This window comes from Jaculus jaculus, chromosome 1 (genome assembly GCF_020740685.1).
Source record: "Jaculus jaculus isolate mJacJac1 chromosome 1, mJacJac1.mat.Y.cur, whole genome shotgun sequence".
NCBI lineage: Eukaryota > Metazoa > Chordata > Mammalia > Rodentia > Dipodidae > Jaculus > Jaculus jaculus.
The window spans coordinates 49,377,268-49,396,727 of record NC_059102.1 but is presented as its reverse complement, the minus strand read 5'-3'; the positions used below and the strand labels follow the sequence as shown (position 1 = coordinate 49,396,727).

The window sequence follows — 19,460 nt, the reverse complement described above, 5'->3', positions numbered from 1 at the left end:
ATGTAAAAAAATCCAAGAGAGGCACGAGAGCATAGAAAGTGAGGGTGGGAGCAGACGCATTTCATTTCAGTTTGAGGAGCCTGCATTGAAGCTGTAGCAGGACAGATTGGCTGGGGCTTTGGGGGAGATGGGCTTTGATGATGATTATTATTACTAATTATTTTATTCCTTCTCTCGCAGTCACTCACACACGGACGGGGACACACACAACTGGGGCGCATCTAAACTCTACGTACAGTAGGCAGCATAAATGAATGTATATGTATATTGAAAACAAATACCTTGAACATCTGACAAAGACACGAAGGCAACGGATGTGCAGTGGGTCTGGCTCTGAGAAACGTGCACAGCCCGTCAAGAAGTGCCGAGAAAATGAGACATTTCTGAGGATGGATGAGGACAGACATGGCAAGCGGGAGGGGCGGGGGGCCGACAGACAATACAGAGACCCGCAGCCTCCCAGCGCCAGGGGGGTCGCGGGGACCCGGGCGCGTAACCCTGCTTACTGTGGGCTCTTGGGGTAGAAGGGTAGGGTCACGTGGCTGAGATCCTGGATGTCGAAGGCGGTGGGCTCGGCGGAGATCGCCTGGCGTTTGGTGCGCGGCTCCCCCTGCAAGGTGCTGGCGCTCTGCTTCTGCGCCTGCTGGGTGGCGGGCCGGATCACCGAGCGGTACTTGTCCAGCTCGTTCTGCAGCTTCTGGATCAGTTCGTCCTTCTGATCCAACTCCAGCTCCAGCTCGTCGATGAGAGCATCCCGCTGCCTCAGCTCCTCGATCTTCTCCTGGAGCGCATACTGGAGATCGCGCAGGGTGCCCATGCTCCTCGGGGCTGAGCTGCCTGCCGCCAGGGGCTCCTTGCTGCCGCGGCTCCGCGTCTCGGGGCGTCCTCCCCTCTCCGATCAACTTTCCCTAAAGTCGCCGCTGCCTCGCCTCCACCGCAAACGCTTCCTCCTACTTCAGACCCGAGCCAGCCCTGGCTTCTGAGCATGCCCAGTCCGCAGCTCCAGCCACCGGAGTTTCAACGTGCAGATTCCACTTGTCGGGGCTTCAGGATGAGCTGCGCGGGTCCAGCCCACGATCCACCTGAAGCGCGGGGAGAAGGCCGCCCCCCCACACACTCCACCCGCCCCCGCCCCGCCCACCCCCGAAGCGCGGTGACCCGGGGCTGGAGGAAGGGACGTGAGGGGTCTGCCTGGGTCACCGGTGCCGGGCGCCAGAGGAAGCCGACGACGCGTGCGGGGAGCCCGATGGAGCGGTGGGGCGCGCCGGGGGGAGCGCGGGCGGAGCGAGGCTGGAGCACTACTTCGGAGATCGGGCTGTGGGCGAGTGAGCCCGCAGAGGACCCCCAGTGCCACCTGGAAAGGCAGCTGCCTGCTACTCCGGAGCTCAAGGATGGAGGGGGGCGGGGGCCACTATGATGCTGGAGATGTAGGAGGAAAGAGCAAACGGGGCATCCTCGGAGCTCTGAGTCCTGGAGGCGTTTGCACCGCAGCCTCATCCATTAAAGCTTCCACGGCCGAGTGTCTGTACACTCTCTTTTCCCACGCCACCTTTCCCACCCGCAGCGCCTCTCACAGGTGTCTAACGTGCAAAGAAACTTGCCTCTCAAGAGGTGAGAGCAATCTTGCTTCCCAGGGACTGACTACCCCAGATGTCCACCTGGCTTTGCAGAAGGAGTGAGGTGGGTGCGGATTCCCGCAAGCTGCTGCCAAACTCACATCAGTGAACCCTTGATTGGACAAAAGCAAGAACCCAAAGGGGGTTTGGCCCCCCGGAAGGCCGCTCAGCTGCTCCATTGTCCCTCCCACTGGAGCTAATGTCTGCGGTGCAGTGTTTCTCTGGAGGCCTGGCTCCCTCCATTTGCTGGATGTGGAGAAGTGGCCGGGGACTGAAGGTGGACCATACCTTTAAAAATATTACTTCCGTGAGAGACCAGCAGTTAAGATGCGTCTTTTCAACTTAAAGGAGGGAAAAATCCTAAAAAGATCTGGGAGCGGGGGAGGCGGGAGGCGCATAGGTCACGCTAATCCAACCACTACCTTAAGCCTTCCCATTCCTCCAGCGCCTCTCAATGTAGAGCAAGATGATCACAGGTAGAAGGCATCCTTTCTGTGCAAGGCTGATTCTGACATAGTAGGAATACATGTTTAAAACCCCCAAAAGATTTACCAGTTCCTACCTAAATGAATAGTATTTAGCCAAAACGTCACCAGCTCAACCAGCTTTGCAGTTCTTTTTAATTTGCAGCCGCTCAGTTTCTATTCTTGGGCACTCGGTATTGAAATCCTTGTTCTAACAGTGAAACAAAGTAGACGGGGAAGAAATTACAGCTGAGTGGCAATGCTCGACTGTCCACTGGGATCTCAAGTTAGCCAAGGGTGCAAATATGTCTCAGAGAAGTTGCTCACTTTTGCTGTTAAATACATAGTTTGCTGTACGTGAGCTAAGTAAAGAAAGGAAGGACAAGCCAGCTAACTTCCGGCCACATTCACAAGCTTTTCACTTAAAGTATACATGTTTGTAATTAGGGAAATAAGGGACAAGGACATGTAATCATTTTCCCTCAAGTATTGTGATCTGATTCTCTTAGTCAAGATGCCATAAGATATTTATTTTCCAATTGGACCATTTCCAGAAGTGAATTTCTTTCGGGACATTGCATAAAGAGTGCACAATTCCCAAAATATTTTTAATAGACCGCCGTAAATAAAATTCTGAATTACTTTTGTTTTAATTAAAAGAGCCAAACAGAAACAGAAGCATTGTGACTTTGTATAACAGACTACATTCTAAAACAGCTTCCTTCCCTGACAATTTCTTCCTCCTGGGCAAAAGCCCAAGTTGTTATTTAACCTGTGGGAATTCTTTACTTTCTTGGGGGAAAGTTTAATACACAAGGACTTTTTCTTAGCGATCTGATTATTAGTGTTCATAAAGTCAACCGTTTACATGTCAAAATATATCCAAAGGAAAGGGTAAGGAGCACCATTAGAAACGAGGCACTGTTCTGAGGCTCACGTCAGGCACAAGTCAGGTTACTTTCTGGCTCCCAGCAGAACAAGTACAGAAGATGCCACTTCATTTGTAGAAAGCCTGTCTAGATGGAAGGGATAGAGGGAAACTCTCACACACACACACTAGATAGCACTTTAACAAAAAAAAAAAAAAAAAAAAAAAGGATTTTGATCAAAAGTGAAGTGGAGTTTTTTTCTGTATATTTTTTTTCTAAACTTAACAGTCTTTCTACTTCAGCTAGCATAACCACACACAACTACAACATGCATGCATGTTATATTTCCATTTCAAGTAGAATTCTCCTGAGAAAAATGAGTCCCCTAGTGAACTTTGAGAATCAGAAATCCGTTAAAACACGAAGTAAATGGCTGAAAAGACTTGGCCATATAAATAATTTATATTATGAAAAAAAATCAAATTTTCCTTAAAAGGTTTATAATTATATATGGAAAATTCAAAATTCTGGGCTTTTCTCTTTGACTTGTAACATCAAAATAATTATGTTAAATAAATTTTAAGTCATGTTTTTGACTAGTTATTTAGATTGTAAGGGATAAAGTTTCCATCTCAACACTACAATTCATCATAATATTTTTAAACTATATTTTGTGTAGTAGCTGATTATTGTTGTAATAAATTATTATTCATGAATAACCAGTGTCCTGAGGTTGCCTTTCATCACCTGTTAACAATCCTATGCATTCACAGTAAACTTAATTGGTTGAATTAAAGTAGCAAGTCAAATACAAGTCTGTCACAGACCAGGAATATAATTGAGAGGAATGTCATGGATGGCCTAGTCCACAGGAAGTCTTGATGTTAAATACTAACATTTACAACAAAGTGAGTTTGAAAAAATTTAGTACACACACTAGAATCCCTTGGTCAGCCCTCCATTTGCTTTCAATAGTCAACATTTTTCAGAGCTTTAACAGAAGCTAAGTTTCACTGGGATCCCCACCAAATTGTAGCATAATGAATTCCAATGTGCTCTTCAGCTGTACCCCCAAACCTCATGATTGAAAATCAACACCACCATGCCTTCCTTACTGCAATGTCAGGTCATTTCATGGAAGACCCAATAAGAAGCATTTCAAAAAATAAAATGTACTAGCATCCTTCACTCACAATATAATTATCCCCAAAAGAAGTATAATAATCTCACTATACACTTGGCCACTGCACTGATACTACATTTCCTGAAAAGGTACTAAGTTTGAAATTTTCTACTTCTAGTACATAGATAGATAGATAGGTAATAGGTAGATAGCTGTAAATATATATATATAAAATTTCAAACAAGGAATACAAGTAAAAGTGTAGATGAGCTTTTACAGTGGTGGAAGCCATGTCTTGCTAGAGACTGACAAGATTAATGACTATTTCTTAAACTCGAGGTATGAAGACTACAAACACTGGCAGATTGAATGACTTGCTTTCAGCTGCTAGTTATTATAAGACCCTTTTTGAACTCTTTGTGTATGTATGTATATGGGCACGTGTGTGTGCAACTGGGGGCCAGGGTAGACATTGCATGTCTTCCCTAATTGTTCTCCACCTTAATCTTTGAGGCAGAGTATCTCACTCAACCCAGAACTTAGCAATTTTGCTCGACTACCTAACCAGCAGCAAGCCCCTCTCTCTGAGACCCCAGCAAATGGCATAACAGGCATGCAACACCAATGTGCTTTGCTTTTTTAATGTGGTGTTTTAGGACCCAAACTCAGGTTCTCATGCTTTGCTGGCAAGCTTTCCTGACTATTTCATCTCTCCAGTCTAAACATTTTTGAATTATTCATGCAACTCTTAAAAGTTGGGTGTTACTATTATCTTTATTTTTAATTTTTGTGTTTATTTTTATTTATTTGAAAGCGATGGACAGAGAGAAAGAGGCAAATATATAGAGAGAGACAGAATGGGCACACCAGGGCCTCTGGCCACTGCAAACGAACTCCAGATGCGTGCGCCCCCTTGTGCATCTGGCTAACGTGGGTCCTGGGGAATCGAGCCTCAAACAAGGGTCCTTAGGTTTCACAGGCAAGCGCTTAACCACTAAGCAATCTCTCTAGCCCTTACTATTATCTTTGTTGAATTATTTTACTGACAACATCTGGTAAGTCAGAGGCATTAGAAATCACCATCAATGGATGAAAAGGTTTAGATCCAAATCCAGATCATTTGATGGATGACTCAAGCTCCTACCTGCCAATGCACTTGACAAGACTTCTGGGTGTTACTATTGCTTTGGTTCTATATCCAGAGAGAATGTCCTAAATATGAACTACCTCAAAATTGTATTTGGTAAGACAGAAAGAAGAGAAATTTGTAAAATCCTAAACAGGAAAAATAAGATTTTTTTTTTAAGTTATTTTGTCTCCAGTTTTTACTCCAATGTCATTTCATCCTTGTTTACAGTAGCCAACCTATACCCATTTGCCTGGGATTGACCTGGTTTTAACACTAAAATTGCTTATGATTGCCCTAGTTTTACAAATAAATGTCTTAATTCATTCTCAATTGTGAGAAAAAAATAAAAAAGACAGCACTTACCCTGGTTAATTCAGGACTCCTGAACCAGTCTATCTTATAGGTATTTTTAAATTTCATTTCAAAAGTCACTAACAAAGTAAAACCAGGAAAGAACTTTAATGCAAATATTCATGATTTTTAACACATTAGGAATCCATTCCCACATTTGTTTATGTGAATATGTTTTAGGAAAGCAATAATTGTATTGCATTGTACAATAATATACCACAGAAACTGTCTGAATAGTATGGGAAAGAGTCAGGCAATATAATTTTTAATTAAGCTTTGACAAGTTGGACAAGAATGCAAGGATCTCTTTTTGGTTTATTACTTTTACCAAAAAAGCATACATTGATTTCCTTTCAAAGATATCACTAAGCATAGTGATTCAAGTATCTACTATATTATTCATTCTTATAAAATTAAATTATTTTGTTGATCACACTTTGGAGATTATATTTCATCATAAAGAATGTATATGTATCAGTGGAGATAAGAAATGATAGTAGTGGTTGGGATGTTCTGAAGTCATGCTATTTCAAATGGCAAGTTTTATATGGAAAACAAAACATAAACCAGTAATAATAAAGAACTTACTTCAGAGTCTTGGAAAGTAATAGTGTATTGTGTGCTGTAATTGCTAATGTACCTAGCATTTGATACTGAATTGGGGACATGCCTAATTTTAGTTGAAATAAATTTTCATATTCCACTGCCTAAAATGGTAATATTATTATTGGACCTTAGGCTAAAGTAGTCCTCATGAAAACCTATGCACTAACAAAATGAGTACTCAATTACTATTTTGTCCATTTCAATGCTGAAGAAATAATAGGTTTTTAAGAAGAAAAATATTAGGTTTGGGAATTATAAATGGAAAAAAATTTGATGCATAAAACATTCAGCCAGACAGGGTAGTGCAAGCCTGAAATCCTAGCACTTGGGAGCTAAGGCAAGAACATCGTGGGTTCAAGAACAGTCTGAGCTACACAGCCAAACAATGTTCCACCAAAAAATATTATTCACAAAACTTATTACTGCACATTAGGGTCAATGAGAGAACACATGAGTAGTCAGCATTGTAGATCTCACGTTACAGTACAGTTAAAAATTCACTCCATCTCACTGACACTACTGTATATCAAACATACACACCATTTACTAACTTAGTGCACCAATAACTACCATAAACTATTCTAAAATATTTGCAAAAGTAATTTTGCTTTAGAAAGCAAGTCTGAAATCACATGACTCACAGGAAGCTAGGTTTTCTTTTTGTTATACTTATTTTAAGCAGCACTTAAAAGCTGGAATGAATTGGCTCTTCTCCTCTTACATGCTTTGTAACCAACATTTAACATAAAGCTTTCTTTTTTTTCCTAAAGAACCCATTGAAATTACTAAGCTGGGAAACTACTTGAGATGTACATAGGTAATGAAATAGAAATTCAGTGAACTAAATTTTTAAATAAAATGGTTGAACTGGGCAACAGAAGAATCTGTTGTCTTGTAAAAGAGAGTTGCAAGGAAAAGGTACTCAGGACAGGGCTGGAGAAATAGCTCAGCAGTTAAAGGCACTTGCTTGCAAAACCTGCTAGCCCAGGGTTTGATTGCCTAGTTAGTATCTACATAAATCCAGATGCACAAAGTGGCACATGCATCTGGAGTGCATTTGCAGAGGCAAGAGGCACTGACATGTGTGTTTGCACACATGTGCGTGCGCACACACACACACACACACACATATTCTCTTTTCACAGACACTCTTCTTCTCTCCTATCTCTTTCTTATAAACAAGTAGAAATATTTATAAATATCTAGTGTAAAGTAAGTACAAACATTTCTTCATAATCATTAAATTAATGGGCAAATAAATGCCACCTTACTTCAAACTGATATTGTGACTTTCATATAATAAACATAAGTCAGAAATTCACTCTTCTAGTAAGAAGCAAAAGAAGCAATAGGCTGCTAAAACAAATAGGCCTTGTTCCATTTTTAAAGCTGAGACAGACTAACTGATGTTTATGAAAACATTACTCTTGGAAAAGAAGATGGAAGCCTTAGGCTAGGACTCATGAGATACGTATATATTTTTTATGTATTTCAACCACCTTTAAAATTACCAATTACTTCCTTAAAAGAAATTTTTAAAGTATTTTTAAATTATTTTTATTTATTTATTTGAGAGTGACAGACACAGAAAGAAGGACAGATAGAGGGAGAGAGAGAGAATGGGCACGCCAGGGCTTCCAGCCACTGCAAACGAACTCCAGACGCGTGCGCCCCCTTTGTGCATCTGGCTAACGTGGGCCCTAGGGAATAGAGCCTCAAACTGGCGTCCTTAGGCTTCACAGGCAAGCACTTAACTGCAAAGCCATCTCTCCAGCCCCCTAAAAGAATTTTTTAAAGATTCAGTAATTCCTTCCTGATCTAGGTTGTACCAAAGTTTTCATTTTTTTTAAAGCATGAGCACTTAAACTGGAAATATTAGTGACTCAGATATAAACTTTAAAGACCAATTTGTAAACATCTATGTAAAAAAAGAATACACTTCAATCAAGCAATAGAGAATTGGAACATAAAAATGAATATAAAAATAAAGACTTTGGGTCTCAGAGATAGTTTAGCATGTACTCTCTCTAAAATTAAAAACAAAATAAAGACTTTCATACTTTTTACTGTTGTGACACACTTCATTATGTAAGAATGTTTTCGCCAAAAGATCCAAGTTAATTCAGGAGTTAGTATGGAAAATTCATCTAAGTTTTTGGTAGATTATAACAGTCAAAATTCTATTCTCCTCAGGAAAGCATCTATGTTGACAATCCATTTTAAGTGGAAAAACTGACTACAAGCTTTATTCATGGGATGCTAAAAGTAATTGCTACTGTTACAAACATAGAGGACTGGGGGAAATTTGCTTATTTTCACTTTCCAGTTTCCACTGGTCAGATCCTCCACCAGTAGGCAACAAGAAACATTCCCTCTGAAGGCAGAGCGAAACTTCACATGACAGTGATTCCATATTCACTCTAGTACTTCACTTTTTATTTATTTACTTTACACATAAACAACATACTTATACATTTTTACAAGTACAGCAAAATAAATGATTGTCAGAACCAGGAGTCTGTGGCAGGAATCTGAAGCTTGATTCCTAGGATACTTAGCTAGATCCTATTTGAAAGAGAGAGAAAAAAAAAATGACAGCAACATTTATGATTGGATATCCCACACTTCCCCTCCTGGAAAGCCAAAAAAATAAGTATCCTTATATTTTATTTTACTCTACAATAAAGGATAGGGATTGCTTTTTAAGGGGATGATTTTTTTTTTTTTTTTTGAGGTAGTGTCTCACTCTAGCCCAGGCGGACCTGGAACTCAGAACTCACTTTGTACTCTCAGGCTGACCTCAAATCTCACAATGATCCTCCTACCTCTGCCTCCCAAGTGCTGGGATTAAAGGTGGGCACCACCATTCCTGGCTGACTATAGGGATTGTTTAACTCATAGCATTACCTTCCCTTCTAAAGAAATCTAAAGACAAAGAAATTAAACAAGGTAGAGGCAAGTTTAGAACCCAAGTTTCCCAATTCTCAACAGCATCCTTATTTGTTTATTTGCTTATTTTATGGGCTACTAAAATGTGCTTAATAATCTCAGTGATGTTCTTACCAACATTCAAAAAATTAATATTCTTTTATTTTTTGAAACAGTCTCATGTAACCCAGGCAGGCCATAAAACTCACTTTGTAGCCTAGAATGGCCTTGAACTATTGGTCCTCCTGCTTCTACCTACCCAATGCTAGCATTAAAGATGTGCATCCCCACACCCACCTAGAATGTGCTTCTCTTTTCAGGTGAATTATCTCTGTGCAGTCATCAAAGACATTCTTTCTTAATAGGAATTTGTAATGCCATTTATATTTCATCTCATTTCCTATACTTTCCTTAATTATATTTAGACATTTAATATCTCTATGGCTTTCTTGTGTATGTGTGCCTCTTCTCAGTTTTGGCACCACAAAATTTAATAGCGTTATAAGGATAGCTAACTTCCATCTTTCAGTGCGATATGAAAGGGAAATGTACATTTTAATCATATTTTTAAAGCAATACTTAGGCTAACCTGCAAAGTAATGGGTTTCATAAAGACATGTGCATTTTCATGTGTCATTATTCTTTGTTCCCATTCATTCTCCTCCCCCAACATCTCCCCATGTGGACGTCCCCTTCTGGCCTTCAGTCTCTACCTTCTGTTTTCTTATCACATGTACTCCATTGCTCATTCTGTTTCCCCTCTCTCTGAAGTTCCCTCTACTTTCTCATGACCCTTTTCTAGTTTTATGACCTACACACATGCATACACACAAGAATATATATATATATATATATATATATATATATATATATATATATATATATATATATATATATATGTATATATATGTGTATATACATACATATATGTATATATACATATATATATTTGTGTATATATATTTGTATACACAAGAATATACATATATATATATATATACACACACACATATATATATCTTATATAATTTTATATCTAGGTGTCACATATAAGAGAAAATATGCAGCATTTGTTTTTCTAACTGTTGTTTATTTCATTTAATATAATGCCTTCCAATTCTACCTATTTTCCTAAAATTTATGTGATTTCAGTTTTCCGTACAGCTGCATAAAATACCACTGTGTATATGTAATACAATTCCTTTAGCTCTTCATTTGTTCATGTACATGTAGGTTAGTTCCACTCCTTAGCTTATGTGTGAAATGCATCAATAGTTACCCATGTGCAAGTATTTCTGTACTATGTTTAATTGGAATGCCCTGGATATAGATCCAAGAGTGATATGCCTGGGTCATGTATTATTTTTAATTTTTATCCTTTTGAAAAACCTCAATAACTGATTTCCACAATGGCTACATAGGCTAAATTCCACAAGAAGATCCCCTTCCCATGTGTCCTCGCCAGCACCAGCATTTGTCATCATTTGTTTTCTTGATGATACCCGTGCTAATTGGGGTGAGATGCAACGTCAATGTCAAAGCAGAACTAATGTGCATTTCCCTGATGACTAACAATATTTAATGCTTTTTCAACTATTTACTGACCATTTGTATTTCTTCTATTGAAAACTATTGCCTTCATATATCCACGCATTTATTGACTGGGTAAGTTTTGGGTGTTTAATTTTTGCTGTTGATTTCTGATTATATTTCTGGGATAATAATCCTCTGTCTGGTGTGTAATTAACAAAGGTTTTATGTACCACACTGTAGACACACTTTTATTTATGATGATTATTTCCTTTAAATTTCATGCCACCCCATTTGTCAATTGGGTTAATAATACTGTTGGTATACTATACTTACATGATAGGGTTCTTCCAAATTGCCTTTCTATATGTAAAAGCCTGAATCTATTCACATGATAATTCTACCTTACATCTCACAGTAAATAAAGTTGATACACAAAATAAAATATATTAAAAGGTTTGTGAAATGTCTATTCATTTCTCTAAGTCATATACAGTTTTTACTACTATGTGGACCCATGTGATGATCAATGATGGGTTTTGTGTTCTGTCTGTGTGTTGTGGTAAAACATCTGATCCTGACAGACTCACTTATATCAACTCAGGGGGCTGTTCCCAATTTATTGATACTCCATCTTCTTTCATGAAGATATTTAGGGAAGGAGAGTAAACCAACTCACTTTATCTTTCTTTATAGACACAGCTCAACCTTCTTCCCATCACAGAGTTTTAACTTGGTGAGATATAAAATGTTATGACTACCAAGACATAGCAAACTCATTCCTAATTTATAAAAAATATAGAGTTATGCCCCATACGTCACAGAAAATTTGGAATTCAAATGACTTTTGGACCCCCTGAAATCATGTGGTTGGTCATAAATCATTGAAATCTTTTGAAAATACTTTATTTATTTATTTGCAAGCAGATGGATAGAGAGGTAGAGATAGATAGATAAACAGTGTGTATGGGCACGCCAGGGCTTCCAGACACTGAAAAGGAATTCCATACACATGCACTGCTCTGTACATCTGGCTTACATGGGTCCTGGGGTCTTGGACACAGATTGTTAGGCTTGGCAGGCAAGCATCCTAACTTCTGAGCCATCTCCCCAGCCCAGATGAAAGAAATTTTTAAGGCACAATAATTTTAGAATGTAGTAAAGTCATATTCCAAAGGATACATAAAAAATAAAACTATAAAGGGATATTTGCATTGTACTAAAAACAGAACTTAATTTTATTACAGTAATATTTTTAATTTTTTGTTTTATTTTTATTTATTTGATAGTGACAGACAGAGTAAGAGGCAGATAGGGAGAGAAGAGAGAGAGAATGGGTGCACCAGGGCCTCCAGCCATTGCAAACGAACTCCAGACGCTTGCACCCTCATGTGCATCTGGCTAACGTGGGACCTGGGGAATCGAGCCTCGAACTGGGATCTTTAGGCTTCACAAGCAAGCGCTTAACCACTAAGCCATCTCTCCAGCCCACAGTAATATTTTTAAAATAATTCTATATTTTAAGATTCTAAACATTTTAAAATTTAATCACAAATCTACCTGCCAAGAAATGAATTAACACATTCCCTAATTTTCATTTTCTGAATCATAAGATAAACTGTGGGAAATGAAATACCTGATGAAGAAAACACAAATAAGCCACAAAATGCAGAGTAACAGCTAGTACAAAGTATAGCTTTGCCAGCATCCTCATAGAAATTCAAAGTTTTCATCCATCAAAGTATACAGTAACTCAGTGCTCCCTCAAACTGCAAGCCAAAGAAAGTTAGTTGCTTGCAAAGATAGTAAATATATAAAACAAAAGGGTTCCACAGCCAACAATGTATGAGTGGCATTGAGCTACACGCAATCAAACATATTGCTTTCTTCACTAGTTTCAGTTTTAAAAAATTCCAGTATGAGTTATGAATCTCCAAGTGCAATATAAATGCACACAATACTAAAGGTCAACAAGGTCTGTATGTAACTGGTTTAAGCAACGAGACTAAGCTTGTTGAACTTCAGTATTCATTAACATTCAACTGTTTAAAAGAAAATCAGACAACTTATTAAAAACAGTAATCAACCTCCTGACTGGTACAATTCTTAGTGGTTTCTACATGAACAACATCAGGGACAAGAACACACAGTCACGGGAAGCTGGGGACACTGTGTATTTTATAATTGACATGACTAGCAAGATATTTCTACTGGTGCAACGGTGGCATGAAATTTATAAGAGAAGCTATTCTTACTAGATTTGAGAACCTATTCCACCAGAGGGATTTCATGCCTGGTACTGTAAACCTGAACAAAAGCCAATGAGTAAGGAGCTTGAGCCCTTGGGGGGAAATCTCCTACTGTTCTTATGCTTAATAGAGATGAGTCATGTCAGTCTTCTAAATACCTGTATTTGTTCCCATAAATTAGTACTAGTTAAAGCCTTGATCACAGAAGTTTCTTACTACAATGAGCAACAGTTAATACAGACATACATATTTGGCAAAATTGCTGAGACTAAGTACCATGGGTTCTCCTTCAAATAGGATATCTAAACCACACCTTGTAAGGATCTGTGAACCTCATGGAAGAGGCGTCAGAAAGAAGGCAAAAGCCAAAGGATAAGGAGGAGAGCTTGGAAACACGGTCTTCTGGATACCACATGCCCGTTACACTCATAAACTTACAGCAGCTGTGGTTTCCAGTACGAGATTGAGCCTGTCAATACTTCACTGATGCAGGAGGATATGAGACACCAGACTTCCAAGACAAGCTAATGATCTCTGGGAAAGGGGTGTCCAGTTTATCAGTGGTACAGCCAAAGGTAAGTTGCCCATTCCACAGTAAATCCATCCAGGATCATGCAAGCCATCTTAATTTAACTCCATGAGTTTAAGAAAAAAATACACACACATAAAAGTAAGATGGGGAAATTAATACCCTTCTTTTCCTGGAGAAGGAGAGGAGACAAGAGATGGTAATTGGGAGAATAAAATTAAACTACATTATACATATGTATGAAAAAATGATAAACATAAATTAATTTTACAAAAAGAACAGATAGGGGACTTGAGAGATGGCTTAGTGGTGTTTGGCTATAAATCCTAAGGACCCATGTTTGATTATCCAGTACTCATATAATCCAGATGCACAAGGTGGTGTATGTATCTGGAGTTCTTTTGCAGTGTCTGGAAACTCTAGCATACCTACTCTCTCTCTTTCCATCTGTCTCTTCCTCTCTCTCACTCTCTCTCTCAAATAATAAATAATTAATTTCAAAAAAAAAAAAAGAACACATAGTCCTGGTCACAACAACGACACTGCTCTTAGAAGTAGCCATCTCCCCTTAGATTCTAACCACAGCCAACAACAGGACAGAAAACCATAAACATATGACAAATTTGGTGCCTGCAGGAAATACCAGTATTCCATTCATCCCTTATCCTATTTCCTGTCTGTAAAACTTGGCTGGTTAAGAATATGTTCAAGAGAAAAGTACAATGATACCAAAATTGGGAGAGCAAGTGATTTATTAAAAGGATATAAGCATCTCCCATTTCTGCTCTTTATTTTTCTTCATACTATAAAATCAGGCCTTTAAAATAAAATAATAACCTTAATATCATAAGCAACTGAACTGCTAAGCATCTGTAAGTTAGTAACAATTATAAAATTACAATGCTATTCAATTAAATCAAAGTACTAGATTATATAGTTTATAAAAGCAAAACAACGAATATTTCTCAAGTAGATGTTTTCTGCTAATTTAGAAAGTGAAAGAGAAAGTTTACAAAGTTATTCAAATTTATTACACATAAAATAGATATTGTGATAAAGCAAGTTTGTCAAATATGAAAATAACCTAAGTGCATGCTTTTTCCCATAAAAAACATGAAACTAGTCTATAAATATCAAATTTGAATAGAAACACTCAAAACTTTGAACATATATCCCCAAAATCTCTAAAACTGAAGCTTTGAGCTGCAATTGTATAATGCTGCTTTAGTACCTACATGGAAATGTGAGTTTCTGATTAGCAAGTGCAAGAAACACCTGGGTTTGTAGAAAACCTGAGCATGAATAAAGATCGTAATATACAGAATCTCTTGGCACATCATTTACCATTACTACATCGTTAATCCTACAAAACAGAAGCCTCATGATGCAGTTACCAGTGTACATCATTTTTCTAAAAGCAGCCTTTTCAAAGTAGAAACTATATGATTTTTAATAATGGAGTTCAAAAGGTTGTTGCATATACTGCATTCTACATAAATAAAAGTATTCATTATTCAGTTTAAATCATATTTTGTAGTATCTAGTATATAATTTTGTAATTGCTAAAAGTAAAGATTACATGATTGCAAAATTTACACTGTTATCTACATGATTCATTTATAAAACACACTTCTGTAAACAGTATACAGTTTCAGTAAACAGTACATTCTTTACTTTTTTCTCTTAGCCAGTAAATACCTAATTTCTAATGGCTAAAATTCAGAACTAAAAGTACAATTGCACCCTCTACTGTCCAAATTTTCTATTCGATATTGGGCAAAGCACTAAGCATTTAACACATCCATTCATAAGATACAAATAAATCACATTGGTTTTCTTTTGACATTCATTGGCAGATTCATAAAATTTAATATATAAATAGTAAAACTAATTTTTACAATGACTAGGCAATGAACATGAGGTACTTATGCTTACTGATCACCTTTCTACTGTTAATCTGAAGGAAAAATTTCAACTCATTCAAGCCAAGAATTGGAGTGTTTTTATAAATCTGTATTGATTGCCCATTTTTTTTCAAACTAGAAACAGGAAATGTTAATATTCCTCTAAAATCACAATTTGAAGTTTTGAAGATTAGTTTTACAGTTCCTTTCATAATTGTCAAGACTTAAAATACCACTCTGAGTAAAAAATAATAGTCTGTTTGTATTTTTACCTTGAGTTTTTCTTTCTCATTTTAATTAGAGACCAATTGTTTTGAATTCAAAACAAATTGTTATTCAAAAGATTTTCTTATCAGCTTTCTTCTGGTAATGAATGTTAGACTTTATGCTAACTAACCTTCCTATATCAACCTTCCAACTAAAAATAGCCAAAAAGAAATAGACTGTCCCCATGTCCCCCCAAAAAAGAAAACTCACATAATCCCAAATAGTGAGAAACTGAGAGGCTAATATCATAGAGAAAACGTGCTTTCAGAAAGTTGATCTGAATCATGCACTGCTCCTTTTGGGTACTACCAATTACATAACTCTCCCCCCCCCCCTTTGTCTGTCTGTCTCTGTCTGTCTCTCTCTCTCTATATATAGATAGATAGATAGATAGATAGATAGATAGATAGATAGATAGATAGATAGATAATAGATAGATAGATAGATAGATAGATAGATAGATAGATAGATAGATAGATAGATAGATGAATTAACATTAAGGCTGGGAGTTTAAAAGTTCAAGCAAAAATTCTGAAAGTATCAGGCTGGGTGTGGTGGCACATGCCTTTAATCTCAACACTCTCTGGGAGGCAGGGGTAGGAGGGTCAATGTGAGCTCGAGGCCACCCTAAGACTAATTCCAGGTCAGCCTGGACTAGAGTGAAACCCTACATCGGAAAAAAAAAAAAAAAAAGGAGGAAAAAATTCTGAAAGTATCGCCTGCTGGAATGAAAAAAAATAAGGAATTTAGACCTCTATGGTTGAAAGTCATGAAGTGTAAGTATTAATTCTAATAACTCTGTCCCGATCAGACTGTAACCTACTTTATATGTGTTCAGTGACTAACTGGATAAGGTGACTCATCTCAACTTTTTTACCTTAGAGAAGAAACGGTAAATCCTCCTGAAGAAAGATCACATTGTCCAGGGTCTCAAGTCAACTCTGCAATGTTTCACACACAATGCCACGGTTTAATCAAAATAGTCATGTATTCTAAGGAAACATCCTATAGCCAAAACCTAAGAAAAAACTAAAGCATGTGACAGGACTACTCCCATAGACAGCCTGACAAATTTCAGTCATGAACTTCGAAATAATTGTAACAAATAAAACTGAGATAAATATTTTTTGTATTTTCAGTGGAAAGGGAAAAATGATTTTAAAAAGTTTGAAATGAAATTTTAGAAGTAGAAAAAATAGCTGTAACTGAATGTTTTAAATATGTATTGGGATTTAATTGCAGAAAATTGAATAAGTAGACTAGAAAATAGATCCAAAAAATAATTACATTCAACAGAGAAAAATTAAGGTGCGTTAGTGCACCCTTGAAATCCCAGGAATTGGGAGTTGAGGGCAGCCTGGACTACAATGTGTGTTCCAGGCCAGTTTGGGATACATAGTTCAACCTTATCTCAAAAATTAATAAATTAATAAATAAAAATATAGCGAAAAAAACTTAAAAGTTGAGAAAAAAGATATGATGTACAGAGTCATGGGAAAAAGTCTAACCTATAAATAACTAGAATCCCAAATGAATCAGAAAAAGGAGGAAGTGCAACATCTGAAAAAGCCATTACTATGGTTTTCCCAAAGCTAATTAAAAATATGAAGCCAAAGATTTCAAGAAACACAGTAAAACGCTAGCACAATGAATACAACACACACACACACACACACACACACACACACATATCATGGTAAAACTACTTTCAAACAACACTGAAGAAAGATCCTTCTAGTAGACAGATATAACATGCCTGTTACCTTCAATGGAGCAACACAGAATGATAGTTGGCTTTTTGGTTGAAATGCTGAAAACCACAGGACAATAGAATGGTCCCTTCAAAGAACATATAGAAAATGAAACTGCCAACCAGAAATTGTGCACACAGCAAGAATACTCTCTGTAAACAAAAAACAAATAAACATGTTTAAAAAATTAATACCTGAGAATTTGTTACCAATACAGCCCCACTAACAGGGACACTAAAAGGCATTCTTCAAGCAGAAAGACAATGGACCTACATTACAGAACAAAGATTTAAGGAAAATAACTATCATGAAAAAATAAACATGGAGGGGCTGGAGATACGGCATAGCAGTTGAGGTGCTTGCCTGCAAAGCCTACGAACTCATGCTCAAATCTCCAGGTCCCATGTAAGCCAGACACAGTACTACAAGCACACAATGTCACACATGTGCACAAGGGGGCACATGTGTTGAGTTCATTTGCAACAGCTGAAGGCCTGGGTGTACCCATTCTCTCTCCCACAAATAAATAAAAATATTTCTCGTTTATTAAAAAATAAAGAAATAAATGATTCTAGGTTGAGCAAACCAACCCTCACCACTGAGGACTACTGAAGTCTCACACAATAGCACATACTGAGGCAATGAATGCCACTGGAACACCTTGAATTAAGACAGGAAAGCATTCATTATAGAAGTGTCTAATATTTATTGACTGTTTACCATTATACTATCTTATAGTCATAAATGTAAAACGCACTTTGCTGTTTTACACAGATGATCATAAGTCTCATAAATCTGTAAAGTTGACATTTGTGATAGTACCCTCATTTAAAAGGGGGGGGGAATCAAGAAATATTAATCTTATGTGATTTATTTAAAGCCTTGTGGGCAACAAGTACAAATGCTGAGGTTCAAATTTAAGAACTTCTTCAATCTAGAGCCATGAAATTTCCAGCTGTGGTCCAATGGTTATAGTGATGACAGCAATAAAATATATCAGTGTCTACCCTATGCCCATTATTGACATGCATGCTTGGAAAACCTGTCAAACCAGGATGTGACACACATGTAAGGTTATAATGTCAACCACTACCCTGTGAGTTTAACTTCATTCTTACATGTTCAAATGATTTCCCACAAAGTTCTTTTCTAGAGGTAGGGTCTTGCTCTCTCTAGTCCACGCTGGCCTGGAATTCACTATGTATTCTCAGGCTAGTCTCAATCTCACAGCAATCCTCCGACCTCTGCCTTCTGAGTGCGGGGATTGAAGACATGCACCTCCATGACTGGCTCCTGAAGTTCTTAAGTCATCTTTCTTAGATTATGTCACCTATTTTGTTAACTAATTTTGGTAGTTATGTATCAATTCCTTTGCCAATATTAATTTTCCATCAAAGAAAATGCTGAACTTAGAAAAACCTTTAGAAAACTCACTCTATGGAAGTTATTTCATATTTTATTGTTCTATCTGCTAGATTTAGTAGTCTCTGAGTACCTTCTGTGGAAATGCAGTTAAAACAACAAAACAGGAAGACATTCCTCAAACAGAATTCTCCATGGAGTTTTTCCTAAGAAAACATAGTGAATATCTCTCTCCCCACCCGTGTGTGTTTGTGTGTGCATGTAATATTTGGTTTAACATTAGAAAGTTTCTCAGAATCAACACTTAATAAAAGTTATAGCTCAGAAGACTACAGCAAGGTATTTTCAACTAGAAAACATAACCCTTTTTTGAAAAAAAAAAAAAAAAACTACTACTCTCAAGTACATTCTTCTGTCAAACAGTTTTAAAGGGTAGTGATGTTGCTCATTTAGTAGTGTTCCTAGTATATTTGAGACAGTGGTTTAGATCCCCAGCACCTCATAGATGGGGAATGGTGTGCATACCTATAATCTTAGCACTAGGGAGGTGGAGGCATGAGAATCAGAAGCTCATCTATGTCTGCATAGAGAATCTGAAGACTAGGAGACTTTGTCTCCCCACTCCCCTTCCCCGCCCCGACAAAAAAAAAAAAAAAGGTTTATGCTTAGTTACATCATTTCTACTGTACTTAGCTTTGGAAATTGTATGTTGGACTCAACATAAAACAGCACACACTAGAGCAGTGGTTATAAATAGTTTTATTTCACCAAGAGGTTGAAAA

At 37.6% G+C, this 19,460-nt stretch overlaps 1 protein-coding gene across 2 annotated transcripts in view; it reads right to left on the bottom strand.

Annotated features, from left to right (window-relative positions):
• Prkg1 (protein kinase cGMP-dependent 1) overlaps positions 1–19,460 on the bottom strand; it is a 1,244,729-nt gene that overhangs the window by 1,152,687 nt on the left and 72,582 nt on the right. Inside the window, exon 1 of one of the 2 annotated variants that reach the window (XM_004653189.2) lies at positions 507–1,094. The exons of the other annotated variant lie outside the window; for it this stretch is intronic. Within the exon in view, the coding sequence (XP_004653246.1) occupies positions 507–817 (311 nt within the window). The 5' untranslated portion in view covers positions 818–1,094. Of the gene's footprint in view, positions 1–506; positions 1,095–19,460 lie in introns of those variants that run through there. 2 annotated transcript variants of the gene reach the window in all.